The 25,343-nt window shown below is 40.5% G+C and overlaps 1 protein-coding gene across 3 annotated transcripts in view; it reads left to right on the forward strand.

Annotated features, from left to right (window-relative positions):
* Znf704 (zinc finger protein 704) overlaps positions 1 to 25,343 on the forward strand; it is a 210,407-nt gene that overhangs the window by 156,221 nt on the left and 28,843 nt on the right. For all 3 annotated transcript variants that reach the window (XR_003300238.2, XR_003300232.2, XM_026382797.2), the window contains exons 5-7: positions 9,424 to 9,524; positions 13,743 to 14,010; positions 16,203 to 16,307. Coding sequence is in view for 1 of the 3 variants with exons in the window: in XM_026382797.2 (XP_026238582.2) it covers positions 9,424 to 9,524; positions 13,743 to 14,010; positions 16,203 to 16,307 (474 nt within the window). In the remaining 2 variants the exon portion in view is untranslated. The remainder of the gene's footprint in view (positions 1 to 9,423; positions 9,525 to 13,742; positions 14,011 to 16,202; positions 16,308 to 25,343) is intronic.

The following is a 25,343-nucleotide window of genomic DNA, read 5'->3' on the forward strand; positions in this document are numbered from 1 at the left end:
AATGACAGTGGCAGAAATTAGAGTGTAAAACAAAACCTGACTCAGGATTCAGCCTTCCTCATTTTCACTTATTTCAGATATCTTGACCATGAACAGTTTTACCTGTGTATTGAGGAGAATTTCAAGTCAGAGCAGAAAGCGCTGAGTTAACATAAGGTGCTTCAATAACAGCTGTACAGCAGTACATGGGGGGTGGGGATTCATCATTTGCCACACTCTGCATTTTCAATCTTTCAGAACCAAAAAGCAATGAATCACTTTAAATTGTGAATGATTGCTCCAAAAAAAGAAAACAAACTGATAAAACCCTCGCAAATAAGCGTGTTGCCAGTTTCTCCGCTGAGTTAATTCCTAACCCATTAATTTTGAGCAGAGAGTGCCTCTCTCAAGAAGTGCTGCTCCAGAAATAGACCCACTGTTCCAACTGCTGGCAACTGCTGGGAGCGCGGGGCTCCCAAGAGCAGCTTGGGGTCAACCGTGCAATTTCACTGAGCTGACACAGCATTGTCAGCCACCGCAGCGAATTGATTGGCTCATGAGAGGACCAAGGGAAAAGAAGAGTGAGGTGTAGGCATTTAGTGACCAGCCATGTGGTATTTAAGACCCCAGCAATGGAGTTCCAAGGACTTCCAGTGTCATCTAACCCAGCCTCAACCTTTCTACATTAGAGGACCACTGCATCTTATCTAGACGTGTACAGTGAACCCAAAGATGAGTTGCATCTCTAGAATCCATTGATTGAGAATATATGGAATGACTAGGGATTTCTATTAATTCACGAATCCATTTGTTATTACAGAAATCATTTTAAATCATTCTTACTAAGGTATAATTTCTATAGAATAAAAAGGATCTATTTTTAGCATACATTTCAGTGAGTTTTACCAGTGTCTCCACCTGAATAATCACTTCACTCAAGGCAAGCACCACTTTACCACTCAGCGGTCATAGGCACCCCCACCCCCAGCCAGGCCACTATTAATCTGACTTGCATCATTGGGGATTAATGATGCCTATGTAGAACTTAGAGTCCATGGAATCATAATAGCATGTATATTGGGGGTACAAAATAACAAGTGTTGTCAACAGGAGCTCTCCTTCATTGTTGGTGGTAATATAAAATGTATAACTACTCTATAAAAAAAGAGTTTGGCAGTTTCTTACAAAGTTAAATATATACTTACCATATGACGCAGCAATTCTACTCTTGAGTATGTATTTACCTAAGAGATAAGAAAACACATGCTCACGGAAAGATTTGTAGACAAATATTTATAGCAGCTTTATTCATTATAACCACAAACTGTAAACAATCCAAATGTCCATCAACAGATAAATGAATAAGCAAGTTGTGGTATATTCACACAGAATACTACACTACAATAAAAGGGAAAGAACTACCAGTACACAAAACAATGAATCTTAAAAATATTCAGACATGAAAGAATATATTCTGTGTTATTCCATTTATGAAAACCTTTTTTGTTGTATTTACTCATCACCACAGCATTAAACCAGTGCATATAGGTGGGAGATGTCTAATCTATACTTGTCATACATTTGAAATCACTCATTACTTGGCACTAACCTCACACACCTTGAAAATCCAAAACTAAATTTAAAAAAAAAAAACTACTCATCTCATTTAGTCCTCTCATTTTACAAATAAAGGGGGTGGAGGGAATCCCACAAAGGTAAGGTGACATGCATAAGGCTGAGGGTCTGAGTAGACCTCTTAACCCTGAAAGAGCCATCAAAGCTTCTGCCAAGAGGTGTGAATTCCTATGAGACAGGCTGAGGAAGCATGTACAATACAGCACAGAATAATTAGACCCTCTCCATCTCTCAGGGATACTGATCTACTCTGGAGAAACTTATCCATAGCAGCATGCACTCCAGCATGTACCCACAGTCAGCTATATTAAAAATACATACTGAAAGATCTTATTCGCCTAAGAAAAGGCAATGTGATACTGACCCCAGGCTGCCTAGGTGGTAATGTGCCTTCTGGAATATACCCTTAATTGGACTTTTTCCATAGCATGCCACAGAATACTTCAAAAAATCAAGCCATGATTCTACTCCTGGAACAGAAGGTGACCATCAATGGTCATCCTATAGTCCTGTGTATCAGTCTAGATTTTGTCAGGAAAACAGAAGCTACTCCATATATCCCAAGTATGAACCAGATTAAAAACTGGATTCAGGCTCACCAATGGAAGGGTAAGCAGAGAGGTCAGGGAGACCAGCTTATAGCCCAAAGCAGTTGGTCTCAGAGATGGCCTGGAAGCTGCTCAAAGCTAAAGAATGCCTAGAAAGTTCTGTACAATCGTTGGAGCCCACAGCTCCCAACTCGGGTGTCCTTAAAGAGCTTGTCTGGATGCTTCTGTGCATCTCTCATCAGGCTTATGCGAGATTCCGTGAGTCTGCTGTGATTGCCTGGAGAGTCACCTCCTCATGAGGCTGTTGTAAATGTTAAATGAGATAGATGTGTGGAAGTTCCAATCAATGGTGCCCTCCCTCCACCCTTCCTCAATCCTCTCAGCTGCTTGATGTGATGAGGACTGTTCTGTTAGACCCAAAGTCGGCTGGCGTTGGCTCTAGCGTTCCGCAGAAGTGCTTTCCATTAAGGGTGAATTTTCAGCTGTTGTTCCATGCGTTTGCGGACATTCCAGCTCTGTGAACATCTGTTAGAGCCTTGAGGAAAAGCCAGGATTGGAACACAGATGGGCTGTTCATACTTGGCCACTGTGACTCTGCCAGCAGCTTTGCTTGGTTTGGCTTTCTTGGGGGAGCTTGGACTGGTGCAGCAAACTGGGTGTTGTTTATTTAGCTATTTTTTCATGCTCTCCTCCTCCCGTGGCTTGCTTTCCTTTAGTATAACAGCTAGTAGTCTGTCTGTAGACAAAGTATTGGTTTCAAGTGGATGTAGTGAGAGAACTTTGAAAAGTCCTAAACTGCCATTTAAGGGGCCTCATCTTTGATGCAAGAATGACCTTGGGAGCTGGGAATGTGGCTCCATGGTAGACCACTTGTCTTGCATGCACAAGGCCCTGAGTTTGGTCCCCAGCATTGCAAAAAAAAGAAAAAGAAAGAAAAAAAAAGACAAACATCCTTTTTTAAACAATTAAGCAACTTTTTGTAGTTATAGATGGACAGCATGTCTTTATTTGTTTATTTTTTTTTTATGTAGTGCTGAGGATCGAACCCAGTGCCTCACATGTGCAGGGCAAGTGCTCTGCCACTGAGCTACAGCCCCAGTGTACAACTTTACTTTTAAGAACACTTAAAACTCAGTTGTACAGCATCAATGTAACCACCCCCACATTGGCACCTTTAAGGCTCTTTCTAATTTTTCTCAAGTCTAATAATAAATATGATGAATCTTGATACATGTATCTTTGTAGTCATTTTGAATTATTCTTAGGATAGATCCCTAAAAGTTGAATTGGGTCAAAGTTATAGGCCATTCCAGATTTAGAGATGACAGGTATCTATGCATGAGGAAATGATGGGCACAGAACTCTGACAGGTTCAGATACAATGGGATAGTAAATGTGAGATGGGGTGTTCAAAAAGAAGAGGGAAAGGAGAAAGACAGCTGCCTCTCTGTGGATTGAGGAGAGCTTCCTCCCCCAAACAGTTTAGTCTTCCCACTATCTCTAATTATGTTTCTAAGTCCTCATTTGCAACTGTCTGCAGATCCACAAAACTTCCTCTAGCTATCCCTATAGACTGCAATGCAGCACAAAGGCCTTCCAATTGCTATGTTAATGACCCAAGTCATAAATTAGACAATATTTTTTTCCTGTAGCAAATTCCCCATTCTCTTCTGGTAGACCTGCACTTTCTTTATATAGTTACTGGTGCAGGGTATGTAAGGTTGGAAAAGAAACGTACTACATAGAATAAAGAGAAAAACATCTGTAATTCAGCCCTCACTAGGCAGGGAATCAACATGGGCCTCCCCTGTTCAATTACAGCTAAAAAAAAAAAAAAAAAAAAGGGAAAAAGTCTTAACTGTGCTAGGAAATCTCAAATTCTACAGAATAGTAACCTTTTTGGCAAACATGTTTGAATGCAGATCATTTACAAGGTGAATTTCACAAAATATTTAAGCATATTAAGATGTCACAGATGTGGCTCATCTCTGCAGGCCCTAAAACACAGCTTTCCCAAGATTGCACACAGCAAATGCCTATTGAACCAGATGCTGTATTAAGCACTGAGATAAGACTGTTGGGCAATAAATTGGGGTTCCTACTCCAAAAGAGCTTCCCATGCTTAACCCATATCTCTAGTACTTACCTGGTACAGTATCTCCAATATCTACCTGGTACATCCACAACCTGCCTCTTTCAAACTCAGCAAAAGACAAAAGAGAAGGCAAAGCTTATCAGGATTCTTTATATCCATTACTTAATTCTCTTTAGCTCACCCATCTTTGGAGCCTTAAGCAGGGAACCTAAAGAAGTAATGTGCAACTGAGGAGGGAATAAATAATTGCAGATGGTTTTTATCCTAATTCCAGGGGACATAGAGAAGAAGTTGCAAGATATGTCAGCACTTTGTTGATTGGGGAGAGGACATTATGGGTCAGCTTCCTGGTATGTTGGGTTCTGATACCTCGACTTGAACTAATGAATGAAAACTAAGGAAAGGAATTGTACCAATGACATTGATTTTTCTGTAACCAGGATGAAGCTTTACTCCTTATCAGTTTAAAATATAAATGCTTCACTATTAGTGCAGGCAAGGAACAAGCAACTTATAATGCTTGTTTTGGCACAAAACTACCACTGTGATAATAATTTCCTAAAACAATCCCCATTGGAGACCTTAAAATAATTCCTACAGTATAGAAGGAATTTGGCTTTATCTTGTGTAATATCATTAATTATACAAGACTTTGTCAATCTGACTCATTGGTAAAAGCGATCAAATGACACTGCCTAAATCTTGTAATTTTTTAGAATCTTGTTTTACTACCATGAATGTGCAAATAATGTGTCTTTCCCATTTTACCCCACTCTCTCAAGATAATTATGTCACTTTCTCTGGTCTCCTCAAGCCTCCCAGACAGTCTCACTCTACACTGAGCTTTGAACTTACTTCCTACCTCACTGAAAAATCAGAAGCATTCATTAAGGAATGCTTTTTATCCCCCTTGCACCAAATTGGCAAACTAGCTACATCTAAATCGTCCTTTTCCTGCGGAGAATGTCCCGTCTCATCCAAGGCAGTCATGGGCGCCTTTTTCATTTTCTGCAAAATTCAACCATTATCTCTACTGCACTATCGATTTCTCCTTGTGTTTGCCAATCATTCCCGTTTGCATAAGAACTCACTGCAGTATCCATCTTCCAACTCCCCCCTTGACTGCTCATAGGTCAGCAGAATTTCCGGGGAAAATTGGCATCTACTCTCTTCATTGCTCAAATATCACTTACTTTCCAGTCTATCCCAGTCTGACCTCCATCCCCACTCCTCTACAAGACCTGCTACAGTCTGGGCCACCAGTAGCCCCATATGCCGAATCCAAGGGACACTCCTCAGTCTTTCTTCAACAATGTTGGTCACATCTCCCTTTCTGAACCACTTTCTTCTGTTTATCCTTTTAACACCATCCTGGTCCCTCCTCCCTCTGACTGCTGCTTTTCGTTCTCCAACCTGGAACAGCACAGGCAGCAGTGTCTAGAGTGCTCTGATCATTCTAGCTGCATTTGCCTAGATGATCTCCTCCGGACCCAGGTTGTAAAATGTTCCTTCAGCTCCTGATTCTAAATTCATATCTCTAGCCCTGACTTTCCTGAGCGCCTAGTTGCTGCTACCTTTTGATATATATAATAGGAATGTCAATTTTAATATAACCAGAACACCATCCGTCCAGTTGTTCAAACCTAAAACATGGGGGTCATCTATAATACCATCCCTTTGATCAGTCCTCATATTCAATCCAAAATATGTTGTGGGCGTGTCCACTTTTCTCCACCCTCAGGGCCCAAATCTTCTAAGCCAATCACTTGGTGCCCTTATTTGCTCTCTCCCCCAAAACAGACTAACTTTTTTGAAACAGAAGCAATGTAGTGTTACTCTCCTCCTTCAATAACTCTTCTTTCAGAATAAAATCAAAATTTCTTACTCTCACCTACGAAGCCCTCCAAGATCTGGGGTACCTACCTCTGCACCTTATCAGACTGCTCCCTCCTGCACTTCCCTCTGAACACCATCCTTCCTTCTCCCCACCCACTATTGTCAATCTGTTCCCTGTCTTCAAGACTTGGAAAACTCTAGCTCTTAGCTTGGCTGATTCTTCTCCAGCTGTGCAGTGCCAGCTCAAAAGTCACCTGGTAGAGGCCTTGGGCTGCATCTGAAACAGTTATCAAATATTGTAATATGTTGCTTTACCACTACAATTTCATTTCCTGAAAAATCAACCTCTTCTTTTTTTCTGTTCTCTATCCCATCACCTGGAATATTCCTTGCAAAACAGATATTTAGTTCAATGGATAAAAGAATATGGTCAGCAAAAAGGTTAGGAATAAATCAAAAAGCATTTGAATCTATTATGACTTTGAATTTGGACAATCAGGTACCTGTAATTTTGATTTGAGTCTTTAATTCCCTTAAATGGAAGATATTTTCTATAGTATCGCTTTATCACTTGAAAAATGGGCAAAATGCACTTGTTCATTATATTGTTAAGTTATGTACTATAAATAAAATAATGCTTTGAAGAAAAAAATTCCAAAAAGAAATCCTTTTGTGGACTTTGAGGTTGGGTAAGATTTAAGTTCTCCCCACCCCCACTTTTTTTTTTTTTAACTGGGAAATGAACCCAGGGCCTCTTAACTGCCGAGCCATATCCCCAACCCTATTTATTGAGACAGGGTCTCACTAAGTTGTTTAAGGCCTTACCAAAATTGCTCAGGCTGTCCTGAAATTTGTGATCCTCATTCCTCAGCTTCCCTAGTCACTAGGATTCTAAATTCCCCTTTTGACTCAGCTTACGTGCCATGTATTTAGAGTCATGACCCAAGGAAATCAGGGAAGCAGAAAATTACAAACTGTCTGCTTAGAATGAGCAACAGGACTCAAGAGGATCCCATAAGGGCTTCTGACTTATGCCTTTGCTCTTGGCCTCTTTACATCCCTCTAACAGCTCCGGCTTCTTCAGCTCAGCACTGTACTTTGCAGAAGGAGCATCACTGAGCACGGATGGGCTGCACAGTGAAAAGGGAGGTCAGCCCCTTGAATGCTACTTGCCTTGCAGAGCCTCTGGTATACATGAGACCCATGAGCTCATGAAACCCACAGAAACTGGCGGGCTTCTTCCATGGCCAAGAATCTGCTCAGACTGCAGCAACATGCTGCTACACTCTGTCCTCTGCTCGCCATGCTAAAAGCAGCCCTTCTCTAACTGACCCTCATCAATTCTGGAAGTTTCTAAGGGCTTCTTCAATTCAGAAACCTAGAGGAAGTCACCAGTGGGGGTCTTGTCATAGATACCTGGATGCTGATCCCATCAATAGCAGCCAGATGAGCCATCTTCTGAACACGTGAATGGTTGGTTACCTTGTTGAACCAGGGGTACAATGATGGGAACCACAAGGATGTGACGGCAGAAGTTCTAGTAGACGGAAGCTAAGCTACATCTATCAGTTCAGGGAAGGGATCACCACTGCAGTTTGTTGGTCAAGGGAGGCTTACCGTTAGGATAACTCATTTCCAAACCTCCACACCTCAACACAAAAAGGATTTGTTTATTTTTCATGCCTCAATCCAATCAGATCAGTAGGGGTAGTAAGGGAGGTGAGGTGTCTCTGCCCCCACACAGCCCTCCAGGGACCCATGCTCCTTCCTCATAGTGCAGGGGCTCTTAACCTGAAGTCACAGGTGCTCACAGGGTGTGTAGAATTTGTGGGCAGGGTCTAGGATTTGGACAAGGAGGAAAGCTTATCCTTCTTTTTCCTGTAAACATAATTTAACATTTCCTGCAGTTCTGCAGTTGTGATTGAAGGCATCAAGCCATAATATTAGCACCACCTATGACTTTAATACCAATAGAAATCATAGATATTCCATATCACATTATAATTTTAGTAGATATGTGAAATACTGTTTATGCCTAACACTACTCTAAAATCATAGTTATTATTAGACCTACTTCAAGATCTTGTTATTTAATCAGTGAATTAGAGAGTGCATATATTATCACAAAATATTTTAAACATTTTTTATAACTGTATAACAAAATACTTGCTTTTCTTTTTAATTCTATGTATTTTATTTTTAAATGTTAAAAAGATTATTCTGAGAAGAAGTCCATAGTTGCACCAGACAGTTCATGGTAGGCAGAAGATGAAGAACTCCTGATCAATGATTCTGCTGTCCCCAAAACCCTTGTGTGTCCTCTGCATCTGGTCAGTGGAATGGGTTGGGGGGTGATACTGGGAATTACTTTAGGTTTGAGGCTTAGAAGGAATGTGTCACCCTTTCCACATCACATCAACATAGTTCAGTCACAAGATCCCTCTTGGCTACAAGGGAGGATGGGAAATGAGGTCTGGCTATGTGGCTGGGAAGAAAACATACTGGGACTTGGTGAGCATATGAAAATGACTCTCACCCTTGTCCATGGGAACAGTATGCAAACAGCATCCCAATGAGAAGAGGCTCCCTGGAGAAATTCATTCCCTATCAAATTCATTCCAGGAGGCATACCATCATACTAGAATAGCTGCTGTTCATTAATGATTACTCCTGTTGGTATTCTGCTGATAGGTTATTATGAGAATTACATGAGGTCATGGAAACCAATGAGATAAGTATTATTGTTATTTATTTCTTATAAATAAAAACACTGTGGACTTGAAAAATCTAAAATGGCGTCCTTATCACTGTGCTGCACTATTTTTTGGAAAAACACTAAGACTTTCATTGAAGAACATGGAATTTCTTACTGATGGGTAGGATGGACTGTAGAGTCAGACTTTCTGGATTCATACTCTTTGCCATTAGCTAGATCATTGACTGGGCACTTTTACTAAAGCTCTATATGCATCTGTAGAACAGATTAATTTTAGCATCCCCATTTTAGGATTAGCTGATATCAACACTTAGAACAGCTCTTGGCACCTACACTGGTATGTGAGCCACTGTTATTGCTTAATGCCACTGTGACCATCTATGTGAATATAATCTGAAATACTAGAGAAGGACTTGGTTCTCATGAAGAATTTGGGAAATATCTGAGGTCACCAAGATCCTCACCAGCCCAGGAAGGTCCTACAATGGTTACTGCTGAGGTACAGTCAAGAATTGTTAGCTTTCTAAAGAAGTAGGGGGCAGTGTTGGATGATAGAAAGTGAACATCAGTGAGTGAGTTTTCATTTTAATGTTAGCTTTCTCTGCCCTTTCTAGAACTCAATGAAGGTGATGTTCAAATGCCTCTGGAAGAACTGTGGCAAGGTGCTGAGCACTGCAGCAGGCATCCAAAAACACATCCGGACCATTCATCTCGGGTAAGGCAGCCCTCCCTTCATACCTGAGGTAGACTCTATTGATTCAGGGTAGGCCACTTGCACCCAGAGACTGCATGACACAGTGCCTCAGGAGTTCTGGACATGGGGCCAGCTGGCTCTTCCTTATCTCTAGAGAGATGGCAAGTTCCAAGAATAGGCCAGGATGTCCCAGGACAGAGAACAGGGATTTAATGTAAGACCTGATTGACTCAGTCACATTAGGCAGGTCTCTGCTCTGAACCCCAGTTCCCCCTGAAAATGACTAGTTCTGCACCATCATATAGGAGGGTAATAGATCAAACGTGTATGAGAAACACTTATAAAGTATACAATACCAGAATAAGGGTTTCCTAAACTGGGGTCTATGGTTGTGTTTCAAGGGGTTTCTTGACCCCCCTAAAATTATCTGTAATATGAAATGTGCAATTATTTTTTGCAGTGGAGAGTATTCATAACTTTGAGTCTCAAAATCCTATATTGCCTATAAAAGGTTTTAAGAACCACCACCCAGTCAAGTCTACTGCTGCGCTTCTTACAATGCCTGATGGTATGGCTCAGTCTTTCTGTGGCTCAAATTCGTGCTTTATTTATAAAATTCATACTTTTCCTTGTGTTATATGACAACTCTCTTAAGGAAAGATAAAATGAAGTTTGGGGCACCACAGTCTTTGAGCTTACAGCAGGAGCACAGTGGTGTTTGGCAGTCTCCAGCTTTTTTCCTGTGGCCATCTGAGACTAACTTAGCAGGGACCCTGAGAAGCTGTACATTACAACCAATGTGCATAAGACAGATACAAGCACCCAACAAAGCCTTCATGTTTAGCTACAGAGGAATCCTTTTGTCAAGATGGGTGTGGAGAAATAAGTGCAATGGTCATTTGCCTGGTGAGGGATAAATTTAGGAAATACATCATCCATAAAATGTAGTGTAGGCAGAGGGGAAAAAAAGGAATTTTGCTAATCTGTGAGGGTCAGCCCCATGAATCACTGTGGAGAGAGCGGGTATTTGGCTCCCTAACTCTACAGGGTGATGTACAGGAATACACCAGATTGGGGTGGCCCCCAGAGGTCACCAAGCACTGTGTGTCTGGCGCAGTGTGGCTTGGGCTTTTGCTCCCTGGCCATGGTGTGCCTGTATGTGAAGTAGTGCTGCATTAAAATATAGCTGTGCATATCACCCCCACTTCAAGACAATTCATAACATAACAAGAGTTATTTAAAGGTTTAGAAAGAACTTCCTGAAGCAATAGCCAAGAATTGTTAGCTTTCTAAAGAAGTGGGGGGAGTGCTGGATGATAGATGCTGGGTGTTTGTCTTAAAGTTCATTCATCTGCCCAGAAAATTAATCCTTTTCAGCCCCACTTAGAAGCGCACACACTATATATATATATACATATATATTTATATATATTTATAGACCATGAGTGGTATCACAAGATTTTCCTGTGTACTCCCAGGGTACACTCACAGTGGGTGGAATTCAAAATGCAGCCACTTTATTTGCTTCCCTAGGTATCCCCTTTTTACTGATGTGCTCTTAGAATTGCTCAGTGAACTGTGAACCCTGCCAGCCACCTCCCCCCACCAGGAAAGGTCCCTATAGGACTCTAAGGCCAACCTATGTTTATGAAGCCTTGCGTCTGAGTGCTCTCATGACTGGGAAAGACAACTGCCCTCACCTTCATCCATGAGCATCATTATGTGACTATGGGGACACAGCAATTTTAACAAGTACTAGCTGTGTGTAGGTGTGGGAGGAGAGCCTGTCAAAGCCCAGAGAAAACATGTCTAGCCTCTGATGTAGCTGCAGTGCACACCATGCCAGTATAAAAAGCACACTGTTTTTCTCTTAAATCACACTCGGTTCTTGTATACTAAGGGCTGATTCTGATTTATCACCCTGGAGGACTCACGATCTCCCCCAGGTCTGTGTGTCTATTAGTAGCACTTGGCAGCGAGCTGCAGTGCAGCCTGCCTTTAACTGGAAAGGAAGTGGGACAGGAATAGAACAGATCCTCATTCTTCATCTCTCTCTCTGGGGTCTTCAGTGGTATGCTGGTCAGCAAGCCAAGCCCAGACAGACCTGATATGGCACAGAGAGCTCAGGGGAAATGGAACCAGACTGGGAGAAGCCACTGATTTGGCCAAACAGAAAGTCCTGGGGAGGGCAGTTTATTTTAGGTTCCAGTAGGGATCATTAGTGGAGAAACACGTTTGTTCTGAGTCAGTGATCTGCAGCTGCTGCGGACATGTCCATGAAATGAGGGGTGCCGTGGTCTCTCTCAGCCATCCCACAGAACCAGGTGCCAACAAGCCTAATAAATATTTTCTAAGCAAATAGTTATTTTATTTTACTCAGAACTTTCAGTGGGAAAGTACAATTTTTCTTGACTCAGGAAGAACTTTGAAAGCACCTGGAAAGATACTTTCCTAGTGATACTGAAAATTGAACCTTTTAACATAGTCCTTATTTTTATTTAAAAGAAAAAACACATCAAATTTATTATGCATCAGGTACACTTGTGAGCACTTTGTTCATTTAATCCTCATGTCAAAGCAGGCATACTCATTATCCCCATTTTATAAGTGAAGAATCCATAGTCTCAGTCCCTGCAACAACGTCAGCTGAATTCATCGTTCAACATTTAACAGGTACCTGCTCACACCAAATGCACTGATGTGTATGTAGGGACAAAGGTCAACAGCAAGACACATCCCTAGAGAAGAACAATCAGAGTGAGATCGCAGGTCAGAAAAAACTACAGGCTGCAAGTGTAGCTCAGTGGCAGTGCACTTGCCAGTCAGGCAAAAGGCCCTGGATTCCATCCCAGCACTACAAAATAATATGATAATTACAGAAATACAGCAAGTGGTGAACTCAAGGGATGAACACACTTTTCAGGGAGCATAGAGAACTAAGAGGAGTTAAGTCCTGATGCCTCACTTTCAAAACACATCCAGACTTTGACTTCCCATCGTTTGGAGCACTGTCAGCCTGGCCCCGCCACTGCCAGTGTTCATCTGATGGCAACAGCCTTACACAGCCTTTCACTCCTGTCCTTGCCCTCCTGTCCTCTAGTCAATAGCCAAAGTGACCCTTTAAAAAAAAATGCTTTTAATTTCTCAAAGTCCCCATTGGCTTCTATCACATCCAGAATAAGTGCTAAAGCCATCACTGTGGGCAGTGAAACGCCACTGGTCGTCCGTGCTGCCATGCCTTGAGCTCCAGACACTAGCCCCTCTCCACTCCTTGGAAAGCACCAGACTCACCAGGGAGCCTCATGTAACTCTTCCCCCCAGTCCTTCCCATAGGCCCATATGGTCTCTCCCTCACTTCATTCAGGCAAGTGTCTGCTTAAATGTCACCTTCTCAGAAAGGCTTCCCTTGAACACTCTAGGTAAGTATCGTGCCCCTTCCCAATCACTTACATTGCTCAAGGACACTCTTGTGCTGCTGAATTTTTCTTTCTGGGACTTATCAATATCTGATATATTAAACATCTGTCTCGTCTACTAGACATTGAGTTCCAACAAGGCAGTGTCTATGTTTTATTCACTATAGTATAAGGAGGCTCTAGAACAGTGTGGATAAACTAGATTGATTGATTGATTTATAAATTATTGTCATAAGAATGAACTAATGAATAATTGAATGGATTTCTTTATCTTAGTCCATTTTCTGTTGCTGTAACAAAATTCCCAAGACCAGGTAATTTGTAAGAAATAGAAGTTAATTTGGCTCATGGTTCTGGAGGCTGAAAGTCCAAGACCATGGTACTAACATCTGCTCAGCATCTGGTAAGGACCTTCTTGCTGCATCATAGCATGGTGGAGGACATGATGTGGGGAGACAGAGCATGCTGCTAGCTTGAGTCTCTCTTCCTCTTCCTATAAAGCCAGTAAAGTCATCATGGTGGCCCCACCCTGTGGCCTCATCTATCCTAACTACCTCCCAGAGGCCCCATTTCAAAACACCATTAATATAGATAGTCCCCGTACATTAAAATGGTGGTGGGGACTAAGTTTCTGACACATGAACTTTGGACATGTTCAGATGAAAGCAGATGTCAAGAAAGACCTCCCTAGAATTGGATATTTGAGTCTTGCAGCATAAGCAAGAGATTGCGAGGCAGACGAGAGAGAAGAAAAGCATCCTAGACGGAGGACTAACGTGAGATTTCAAGGCTGAGCACATCTGTTTGCTCTCTTCTGCTTTAGGCGTGTTGGAGACTCTGACTACAGTGATGGAGAGGAGGACTTCTACTACACGGAGATCAAGCTCAACACAGACTCAGTGGCAGATGGACTGAGCAGCCTGGCCCCAGTTTCACCCTCCCAGTCCCTGGCTTCCCCTCCTACGTTCCCCATCCCAGATTCCAGCAGAACAGAAACTCCTTGTGCCAAAACTGACACCAAACTGATGACACCATTGAGCCGCTCAGCTCCCACCACCCTCTACCTCGTGCACACCGACCACGCTTACCAGGTGACTGGCCCAGGACTGGGAGAGTGATCATTCTGACACTGACCAAAAGCCGTAGCCATCTGACCTGGAAATAGATACCTCAGTGGAAGACAGCTCACATACTGCAGCCCAGTAGCCAAGTTTACTTTTCTTCTCCTCTTAAAGCCAACATCTCACATAGATGGATGATTATTCTTGGATTCCCAGTGCTGGCTGAAGGTTCCTTCCCTTAAAGATTTTAATCCTCATAGCAATCATTAATATGTAAAGCTCTCAGAATGATGCCTGAGACATCATATAAGTATCTGTTAAATAAAAAAAATAAGTGGAAAGCTTTGGTACAATGATAGAACCACTCCAAATCTGGGACCTCATTTATACCCTGCCTTTTAAATGGGTAACTAATTCTCAGACTAAAGTAGTGGTTTTCAGTATCCCCCAGGTCAATGTGCCAGTATCACCTGGGAACTGGTTAGGAAGGGAAATTCTTGGGAATCCAACAGACCCTCCAGCAGATGCTGATTCACACTAAAGTCTGACAACTCCTTAGAGACAGATCCTGCAAATGCAGGGCCTGGTTAAAACTCCTTCCCACCCCCAAGGTTCTCAACTACCTTATGTAACCCTTAAAAATCTCCTTTATGTACTTGTAATGGTGTTCTTCCAGCCCTGTTTTATAAACTTTCCATATAACTGAGTAGTATCCACTCAAATTGAAACACCAGATTGTTTGAATCTTTCTCTGATCCTTAGCTATCTACTTTTTGGTCTGTCCAATTTTTTCACTATCATTTATAACTCCACTATGAACCTCTCTGCCTGACTTAAATTCTCAGAAGAGAAATTATTGAGTTATCTGGAACGTGAATGAACAGTTTCTGAACCTTGCTGTGTGTTGCTGAAATACTTTCCATGGTACCAGATACAAAACCACCATTACTAGTCAATATATTTGTAATAAGAGAAACTAAGCCTACAGAGGAAGAATTCTGCCACTTATTTAGCAGTGTTGAACTCAAGAGCAATGGGATAGAGCGCTGATTAAACTACTTGGTGCAATAAATTTAATTCCTGACTTTTGTTGGTCAAAAAGAATAATTCATTCATTTGTTTTTAATGTGTCACTATTGCCCTCCAGAAATCATAGACTTGAAAAAATGAATTAAATCATTTTGCTCATCTATGTAATGAGAGAATTGGAACCCACTCTAGGTGATCTAAAAGATCCTTCCCAAAGGAAGTATTCATAATATTGGGACTTTTCTGTTTCTAGTCATTATAAATATTCAGCACAGAAAATTCTAATATTTTAGCCCCGCTAAAAAAATTCATCCCTAATCCCAACAACCAGAGGTCCCCTCGGTTAATGGGTTTTTTGGGTTTTTTTAGTATGTCTTTTAAGATTTTGTTCTGTGTCTATGAGTAGACACTTCGTTAAAATGGAGGAAATCTGAGGACTCTATAGTAGCACTGTCTTATTCTGGTGTTTTTTTTTTCTATAAATGTGTTGTTAACTTTTCCCCATGCCAATCAGCCTTCTTCAACAACAGCATTTTTAATGACTCTTTGAGTATGTCATGATGTGTTTACCTGTATTCCTATTATTGAATATTCATGTTGTTTCAGGGTTTTTAATACACATAATACATAATTCTGCAAGGGACATCCCTGTATCCATTTCTTTAGAATGAATTCTTAGTGTAATAACTAATTCATAGAATACTAAGAATTTTGATACATATTACTAAAGAACACTCCTAAAATATACCAATTTGCACACCATTTCCCAGTTTACTCAACAGGTTTATATTTCCAAATTTGATAGGGAATAGTAGTATATAGGTGTCCTATCATAAATATGTGTAAACATAATAAAATTTCTTCTTCAGAAATTGACAGCCAAAAATAGTCTTGTTGGGCTGAGGATGTTGCTTAGTGGAAAAGTGCTTACCTAGTGTGCACAAAGTCCTGGGTTCAATTCCCAGCACCACAAAAACAAAACTTCTTCTTGATAGAGTGCTTAGATATATATAAGAAAATCTATTTCTGGCTACTCCTTTGACCCTGTTTAATCTCTACCTATTAGATAATTATTCCAAGTTATTCATACAGCTGGACCATTCCTAAGGCCCTACTTTGGTAAGGTAAGGAGAGCTTAAGGCTCCAAGGAAAAACATCTTTCATAAGAACTTTCTCTGTTTCCTATTTAACAGGCCACACCCCCCGTGACTATTCCAGGATCGGCTAAGTTCACCCCCAACGGCAGCAGCTTCAGCATTTCTTGGCAATCTCCTCCAGTCACTTTCACAGGCATTCCAGTAAGTAGAAAAACAAAGAAGCCAGAAATCTGGGCAAAGCCAAATGTAAATTTAGAGGACAAATTGTAGAGATGTGCAAGTAAAAAACAAAAGCCAGAATGCCAAAAGTACTCTATTTCTCAATCAATATTTATAAATTCATCAGCAAGGTATCTTGTGGTTCAGACAGATCCAACTTCTCTGCGAAAAGATGTTCCACTGGTGTTTTAGAAAACTTCTAGAAGAGTTTTTAACTGGTGACAACTTATTGGAAATACAGTTTTTTGAGTTGGCAGTATGTTTGTTTCCAAAAGACCATAAAATGAATAGGTGAACTCACCTTGTATGGAAAAGGTGACATTCGTCATTCTAAAGAGCTATAAAATTCAGTCCTTTGAAATTATTGTTCTGTTGGTATCTCATTTGAAAGTTCAAAAGTAGATAAATTGAACTCTTCTTTTTTTTCTTTCAAAGTCTGAATCATCCATGCTGATGGACAACTTGAAAATAAATGAGTACTAAAATACAACCAGATTTAAGAAGTACATAAGAATTAACTTGACATATTAAATGATTTAGTCGGATAAATCACCATGAGTTAACTTGATTCCTAACCATTTATTTAGAAACATACCGGGTCTTATAGAGCTTATCACAAAATAGCCACAGACTTGTGCACCGTTGATGCTGGCGGTGGTGTGTAACTTCTGATAATGTTCAGAAAGTGGTTTATGATAACAGATGTTACCTTATTTTCTCTTCTGCACCCCTCCCCACAAGGACCTCACAAAAGCTTCTTATTGCCAACCACTGGCAACTCCCAGAGGTTCCCAGTAAAGTCTAAAGCCTCCTGTAGAGCTGATAAAAAATGAAAGTGGCTGAATGAATTATGCTGTGCTCTGCCAATGAATATTTATTAAATCCCATAGAGCACTAGCCAACAATAAAAATCATCCTGCTGGCAGCAATTTGGTGGCTTCCAGAAAACACTCCTGGAATGTGATTTTGAACAATATCGTGGAACTAGAGTCGTTATGAAAGTTGCCTGTTTGATTGAACAGTGGTAACTGCGGGCAGCTCTGGAAGAGTGAGTGACCATGATAGTAGACATTAGAAGAGAACATTCAGAAGTGCAGGTATTAGTTTTGCTTCTAGAAAAAAACATGGACCCACTGGTATAGATGTGAGAGATTAACAATCTGTCCTTTTGGGGACTTTTTCCTGGATAGACATATGGAGGCCCAGAGATCATCTTCCTATCTTGTCTGAGTCCGCCCTTCTGTGCTAACCTAGAATGGCAGCCCCAACTACAGACTTGCCATCTAATTTCTGCCTTGGAAGGAATTAGATGGCTTGGAAAGAACTTCAAGAGCACATACCATGTTGGTCATCTGATGTAAAATGTCTCCTAGTGTACAGGTGGAACAGCCCTGTTCAAACTCCTTTTCAGATGACCCCGGTGACCAGCCAAACTGGGGTTACTTTCCCCTTTTGCTTTCTTAATCACACTATCTCCTGAGCTCTAGAGAAGTCACTGAGTGGTTTCTTACTAGCTGCCTAGAAATGTCTTACACAGTCGGATGCCAGCCAGCAGGCCTTGTGGTGTTTGTTTTCCAACAATGAAATTGTAAAGCTCTGGCATGGACACTGTGTACATCTCTGCCTGAATCTCAACACAGAGGAGTTTTTGCAGAGTCCCCGTGTTGGTTACCAGGGATATTATAGCAGAAAACTTAGACAGAAAGTACCTACGGAGGCTGAGTTAAGTAGGTATTTAAGTAAACTTCTATGTCAGCTTCTAATTTATTCTTTCACCAGAGAATTCCCAGTCTGTCCGGTTGTGTAATCTGTCATAGCCATGAATGTAGACTGTTTTAGCAGTCAAGAGCTTGCCATTCCTACTTTACAAACGGGGGTATTTTCCTAGACTTTCGTGTTACTCTACAAAGGCAACACAACACTAAGAACATTCCCTATGTTGCCAAATCCCCTATTAATACTATTTTGTTTTTTAAGAACAAATGGATGCTTGCCATCCTATTCCTTCTGTGGGTGAGTAGCTTTCCTAACAGTCTGCACCACGTAGAAGCAGGACTGCTGCACACCCCTGTGGGTGCTGATGGAGCTCTCTGACCTGCCCACTGGTGCTTGTCCTAGGCCCTGGAGGTCAGGCAGACTCTAAGATGGAATTCCTCCCTCCTAAATTGGTAATAGTTTCAGACAGAAGAGCTCAAAGTTTTAGTGAATTAGTATTAATGTTTTCAGTTATGTCCAAACTGTAGAATAGAGGAGTTTCTATATTATAAAACACTTTTAAAACAAATGCCCCAAGGTTGTCAGCCTCATTTAGGTTTACTTTCCTCTCTCATTTTTGAGACTTGGTATTGAAGAGAGATTTCGAACACTTTCTAGAGAATGGGGAAAATCTCCTTCTGAGAAATCCCAGGGTTTGTAGGATTTTACTTATTCATTAGTCTGTGCTAGATTTTCTTGAACATTAGGTTTTAATGAGTTCCCCAAGTAAGACCCCTTCCCCGAGGTGGGTATCCAAGAAGGCTGATCTGCATATTTACAAGCACCATAGTTTCAGTCTTTTCTAGCCTAAGGCTGCTAGGAAGGGGAAGGGAAAGGAGATCCTCATTAATTACAGCTTTTTTTAACCTGTTTTTCTCTCATGGCCTGCCTTTAGTTCTAATTATCTCCATGCCTTTCTCTGTCTTTTTATGACAGAAAGCTAAAATCTCTTGGCTCCTTCATTAGTCACCTCAAGCTACCATAACAAAATAGCATAGACAGGATGTGTTAAACAGCAGAAATCTATTTGCTCACAGTTCTGGAGGCTAGAAGTCCCAAATCAACGTATCAGCCAATTTAGTTGCTGGTGAAGGCTCTTTCTGGTTTGTAAATAGCCACTTTCTGACTGTGTCTTCACATAGTTTTCCTGTGTGTGTGTGTAATACATAGCAAGAAAGAATGAGGGTGGAGAAGGGGAGGAAATGAGAATAAGAAAGAAAGTACACAACTGCCAATTTTCTGATGGCTCTTCTTATCAGGGTACTAATTCTATTAGATTGGGGACTCATCCTTATAACTTAATTTAACTTAATGCTTTAAAGACCTTATCTCCAAGTATAATCTCTCTGGGGGCAGGTAAAATTTCAAAGTATGAATTTGGTGGGGAGGGGGTGCCACGGGCATAGCAGTGCTTAAATGTTAGATTCTTAGTTGGTTTGGGTTTGTTTGTTTTTTTAATGCCTTGAGAAAGGGTTCAAATTAGTATAAGAGATCAAAATTAACCAAAGGTCTTTTCTGTTTGAGAAACAGAAAGTTACAAAGTAATTCTTCCAACACATTTACAGAAGTATGACATTGACATTTTTGCACTCAGGGAGGCTCATCTGCACATCCTGACTCTGGCATCTATGAACTCTGACCTCCAACCAGTCACTTGACCTTTGTGAAGGAGTGACCTCCATTCTCATTCTACCTGGTAGATCTGTGTGGTGCAGCACTGTGCCTGGCATATGGCCAACACTGTGGAGCTCTTATTATTACTGCCATTGTTACTATTAAACAAGGATCAGAGGAAGTGGATTGTCCCTATTTAGGATTGTTTCATATAACACAAATATACTCAACACCAGGGAAAAATTAGTTTAGAGTTCTTTAAGCTCATCTGAGGTTTCACCTAATCAGTAGACAAATTATGGACACGTAGCCTATTTTATTTACTTAGAAATAATGTTTAGTACATCAAATACTTAATAAAACATGCTTCAAGATAGAACTCAGAAAAGGTTAAGAAATAAAGACTAAAGTGTAGAGACTACTGGAGAGTCAAAATCAGGATTGTATTTTAGGACACACATTATTTTCTTCAAATTAGAATCATTTATTGAGAGAGAATGTTAGTACATCTTTTAAAAAATATTTTTTAGTTATATGTGGGCACAATATCTTTATTTTGTTTTTATGTAGTGCTAAGGATTGAACTCAGTGCCTCACATATGCAAGCCAAGTGCTCTGTCTCTGAGCCACAACCCCAGCCCAATGTTAGTACATCTTTATGGGGTACATTGTGGTAATTCAGTATTTATATACAGTGTGTAATAATCAAACCAGGGTAATTAGCATTTCCCTCTCTCCAAATATTAATCATTTTTATGTGTTGGGGATTTCCTATTTTTCTGGTCATTTGGAATATATCACAGATTATTTTAACCTATGGTTACCCACCTGTGCTAAAGAAGAACCAGAAGTAATCCTCCATTCTGTTTTGGTGACCTTGGGCTTCTTTCTGTGCTCCCTCCCTCCTGCCCTTCCTAGGCTATAGTGACCACTATTATTTCATTCTTCTTTAAGGTTGACATTAGTTTCCACAAATGAGTGATAATGTGCAGTACTTGTCTCTGTCTGGCTTATTAACAGAATGGCCACCAGTTCTGTACATATTGTTCCAAATGACAGGAGATTATATATAGATAGATAGATATAGATATTTAGTTGTAGATGGACACAATACCTATTTTTTTTAATGTGGTGCTGAGGATCGAACCCAGCGCCTCACATGTGCAGGCGAGTGCTTTACCATTGAGCCACAACCCCAGCAGGACTTCACTTTTTTAATGGATGAATAATGCTCCATTGTGTATACATACCAGATGTTCTTTATTTACCCATCCACTGAAGGGCCTCTGGGTTGATTTTTTTTTTTTTTTAAACCAGGGGTGCTTTACCACTAGACCACATTCCCAGCACTTTTTATATTATGTTTTGAGACAGGGTTTAAGTTGCTTAGGGCCTAGGTAAATTGCACAGGATTGCCTGGAACTTTTGATCCTCCCACCTTAGCCCCCCAAGTCACTGGAATTACAGGCATGTACTACCACACCCGGCTCTGTTCTATATTTTAGTAGAAAGAGCAGTGAACACTGCTGCAGGAAATTTGGGACTGCAAGTACCTTTTTGCCATAGTGAGATCATCTCCTGGTAGTAGAATTACTAGATCATAACTGTAGTTGTCAGTTTAAGGGAAGGGGGGGAACTCTTCCATAATGGCTGAGTTCCCGCCAGTGGTGTTTAAGAGTTCCTGTTTCTCTGCATTCTCTCCAGCATTTGTTGTCTTTTTGATGACTCACCGCCAGGGTGAGATAACTCATTGTGGTTTTGATTTGCATTTCCCCTCAATTAGTGAGATTGAGCATTTTTTCATGTATTTAGTGCCTATTCATATGTCATGTTTTGAGAAGTGTCTGTTTAGTTCTTTGGGCCAGTTTTTCATTGGATTGATTGTGTGTTTGGTTCAGAGTTCCTTATGTACTCTGGATATCAATCACTGGATGAATAGTTTGTAAATGTTTTCTCCCGTTCTGTAGGTTGTCTCTTAGTTCTGTTGAATATTTACTTTGCTGTACAGAGGCTTCTTAGTTTGATATAATCATTTGTCTAGTTTAATTTGTTGCCTGTGCCTCCGAGGCCACACAGTATTTCCATCAATTATGTGGCAGGATGGGAGAGTAGAAAGAGCAGGCGTCTAATATCCTTCAGAAGGGGGTTCTAAGACCAGCTGGTATTGGACAACCAAGTTCTCCATTTAATGACTGTGTGACCTTGAAAATGTATTTAACTTCTGTAAAGGGGAAATGATAGTGATGCTTTTATCATGGGGCCATTGTGAGGATTAAATTAGAAGGCAGTGAGGATATAGCTCAGTGGTAGAATGTGCTTATCATGTACAAGGCCCTGGATTCAATCACCAGAACCACACACCAAAAAAAAAATTATATAATATATAGGAGGTGCTTAGCTTAGTTTGTACTTAGACTATATACTAAGCTCTTGATAAATTACTATTATTGCTGCTTGTACCTGTGGGATGTGGTGCAGTCCACCTCTCTGTTCAAAGCTTAAATTTGTCTCCAAGATGCAAATATGATCATTTATTTTGCATGTTTGCTGTAACGATTAGGAGAGAGAGTAAATAACCAATAGCCTTTCATTTTCATGAGCTGAATAAATATTAGTTCCCTACTGCAGTCACTCTCTTGGTTTCCCTACCCTCATCCCCTAGTAAAATAAGAAGATAAAATATGATATTCTTGCTATTAAAAAAAAATCAAGAAAATTCTCAATTTGTACGAAGCCTTCCACAGAACTAAGCAATACACCACATGTGAAGTGGGTCCTCTGTGTCTTGTGCTGTGTCGCACCCTGTAGAAACCCAAGCCTTTGGAAGGGGGAGGGGCTGCACACAGGAGGTGCATGCCCTGAACTCCAATTGAGAGAATAAAGACTGTCGGTCTCACAGTAGGTCCATATTTCTCAAACTGTGCTCATGATATTTTCAAAAACCTTTCTCTCATGTCTCCCTCAAACCTGCCATTGCACCAGTTTTCCCATCTCTTTAAGTGGAAACCCACTGTCCCCACCCACTCAGGCAAGAACCCAGGATCCATCTTTGCCTCCTCTTGGTTCATCTAAAGATCTGTCTGCATTCTTTGCTCCACATTCATCCATCTGCAAATTCTAATTCTGCCTCTAAGCGACAATCCCCTTCCATTCATCCCCTTCCCACCGCTGCCATGTCTACCCTAAACCACTCATATATTTTTGCCTCCAAAAGGCTCTTAGATAGTCTATAGGTCTCCTTTCCAGAATGTCTCATATCCATTTCCCAAGAACCAAAGCGACCCTTTCAAAGCATTATTCAGATATCTCACAATTCTCCAATGGCTTCCCATTACACTTAGAATGAAAACATTCAATCCCATTATCAAACCTGTCCATCGTCCATCCTTCTACCCTCAGAGCAACTTCTGGGAACCTGTGCACTTGAAAATCTTTGTCATTGCACTGTCCTCTGGTGTGACCTGCAGATAAAGCGTGACTGCCTCAGCGACTTCTTTTACCATCCTAATGTATATTCTCTCCTTAAATTATACTTTAGCCTGAAGAAAGTAAAATATGGTAATAGGCACTTATTCCTAAAATGTATTGTCTGTCTGCCCATGAGAATGTAAATACCACAAGAGCAGAGCTGTTTTGCTCACTGTTGTATCTACAGAATCTAGAACAGTGTCTGGTATATGGAAATTACAGCCAGCCCTCTGTATCTGCAGGTTCTACATATGCAGATTCTAACTACAAATTAAACTTTTTTTTTCAATTACATCTATACTGAACTTGTACAAACCTTTTCTTGTTATTCCCTATACAGTACAGTTATAACAGTTACTTAGGTAACATTTATATTGTAACTAGGTACAATAAGTAATATAGAGGTGATTTGAAGTATATGGGACCATGTACCTGGGTTACATGCAAATAGTAATGCCATTTTGCCCAAGAGACTTGAATATCTGCAGGTTTTAGTATCCACAGGGATGCTGAAACCAATCTCACTTCAGAGGAATCACTGTATTTACTAATGCTGAACAAAAAGCATCTGATAATGTCATATCACCGCATGCAAAAGAGCTGTGGCAACTTTGCAAAATCTAGGATTGTGTTTATTACAGCACAATTCACAGTAGCCAATGGAACTAGCCTCAGTGTCCATCAGTGGAAGAATTGATAAAGAAAATGTGACATATATATACACACACACACACAATGGAGTTTTATTTCACCATAAAGAAAAATGAAATTATGGCATTTGCAGGAAAATGGATGGAACTAGAGACCTTCATGTTTAGTGAAATAAGTCAAACTCAGAAAGTTAAGGGTTATATTTTTCTCTCATATGTGCAAGCTGAAGAAGAAAAAAAAATTGGGGCAGATCTCATGAAAATCAAAGGGAGATAAATAGAAGGAAAGGGGAGAAGGGGTAGTGCTGGGGAGTGATATTGGCCAAATTATATTGTTATATTGTGTGCATGTACAAATATGTAACAACAGATCTCATCAATATGTATAGCTATAATGCACCAAAAAAAATCTAGAATCTACCTTGGCTTATGGAAGAAGTGACACTGGCATGTCAACTAATTTTTTTTTCAGTTCTATATCAGTTCTGATATTCTTAAGATTCTATGAGGTCTACGGGAATCTTTATATTGTATTGTCCTGATAATTTAAAACAACTCACGTGAGTGTATTCTGGATCATCTTCAGTGGCCATTAACTTCTGAAACATTTGTTCCCTGTTTTGCATCCTGAAAACCAAGTGCATTATGAGAGAGGAGGGGGCACATTTCTTCTCATGGAAAGACCTACAGATCTATATACATGAAATGTATTTTTTTTTTATTCTGTATGTTGCTCATCTCTGCTGGCTTTCAAGACCAGACCAGTGGTAAAGAATAATTCAGACTCATGGCAACAGTCATTAAATTTTAGATTTTATTTACCTGTATAAATTTCATATTAATGTCTGGAAAAACACTGATATGCATCCTTCACACTGAAAGAAGAAGGTACTAGTACCTGTACTAGAGAATATCAGCTGTCTGTGTGCACTACGGGGATGCTCCCTTGACTGCTAATCGGTGATGGTGTTTCTATGACCATGTAGTCTTCTGGGTGATTTTTTTTTAAGTTGCTAAATATTTCCTCTCCTGAAAATGGCAATACTGCTTGCTTACTTGAAACTTCATTTTCTTTTGTTGTAAAAATTAGATTTTTGTAGTACATGAGCTGGGAAGATGTTTAGTGTTATGGGAACAGGTCACATAAAGAGGTTTTATGGATAATCCAAGAGGAACCAAGGGCAGCTGGGGCCCTCTCATTATGACTAAGCAGAAGAAGTACCAGGGTTACACACCCTGTCTCTACCATCACAAGTTCTATGATCTTGGGCAAGTTAAGTAACTTCCCTGTTCCTTGGTTTCCTGATCCATAAAATGGGACCAATCATATATGTATGGCATGAGGCTGTTGTGAAAATGAAAGCTGTTGGCAGCGAGGCTGGCACATGGTGGGTACTCAGTGCTACATGGATCACACATGTTCTTAATTGGACAAGGCTCTTGCCATTGTTTCTGCTTGGTCCCCAGATTCTGCTGCAGAGATGTCTTATACCAAAAAAAAAAATTATTTAGTGGCTGAATGATCTAATTA

The sequence above is a fragment of the Urocitellus parryii genome, chromosome 7 (assembly GCF_045843805.1).
Source record: "Urocitellus parryii isolate mUroPar1 chromosome 7, mUroPar1.hap1, whole genome shotgun sequence".
Lineage (NCBI taxonomy): Eukaryota > Metazoa > Chordata > Mammalia > Rodentia > Sciuridae > Urocitellus > Urocitellus parryii.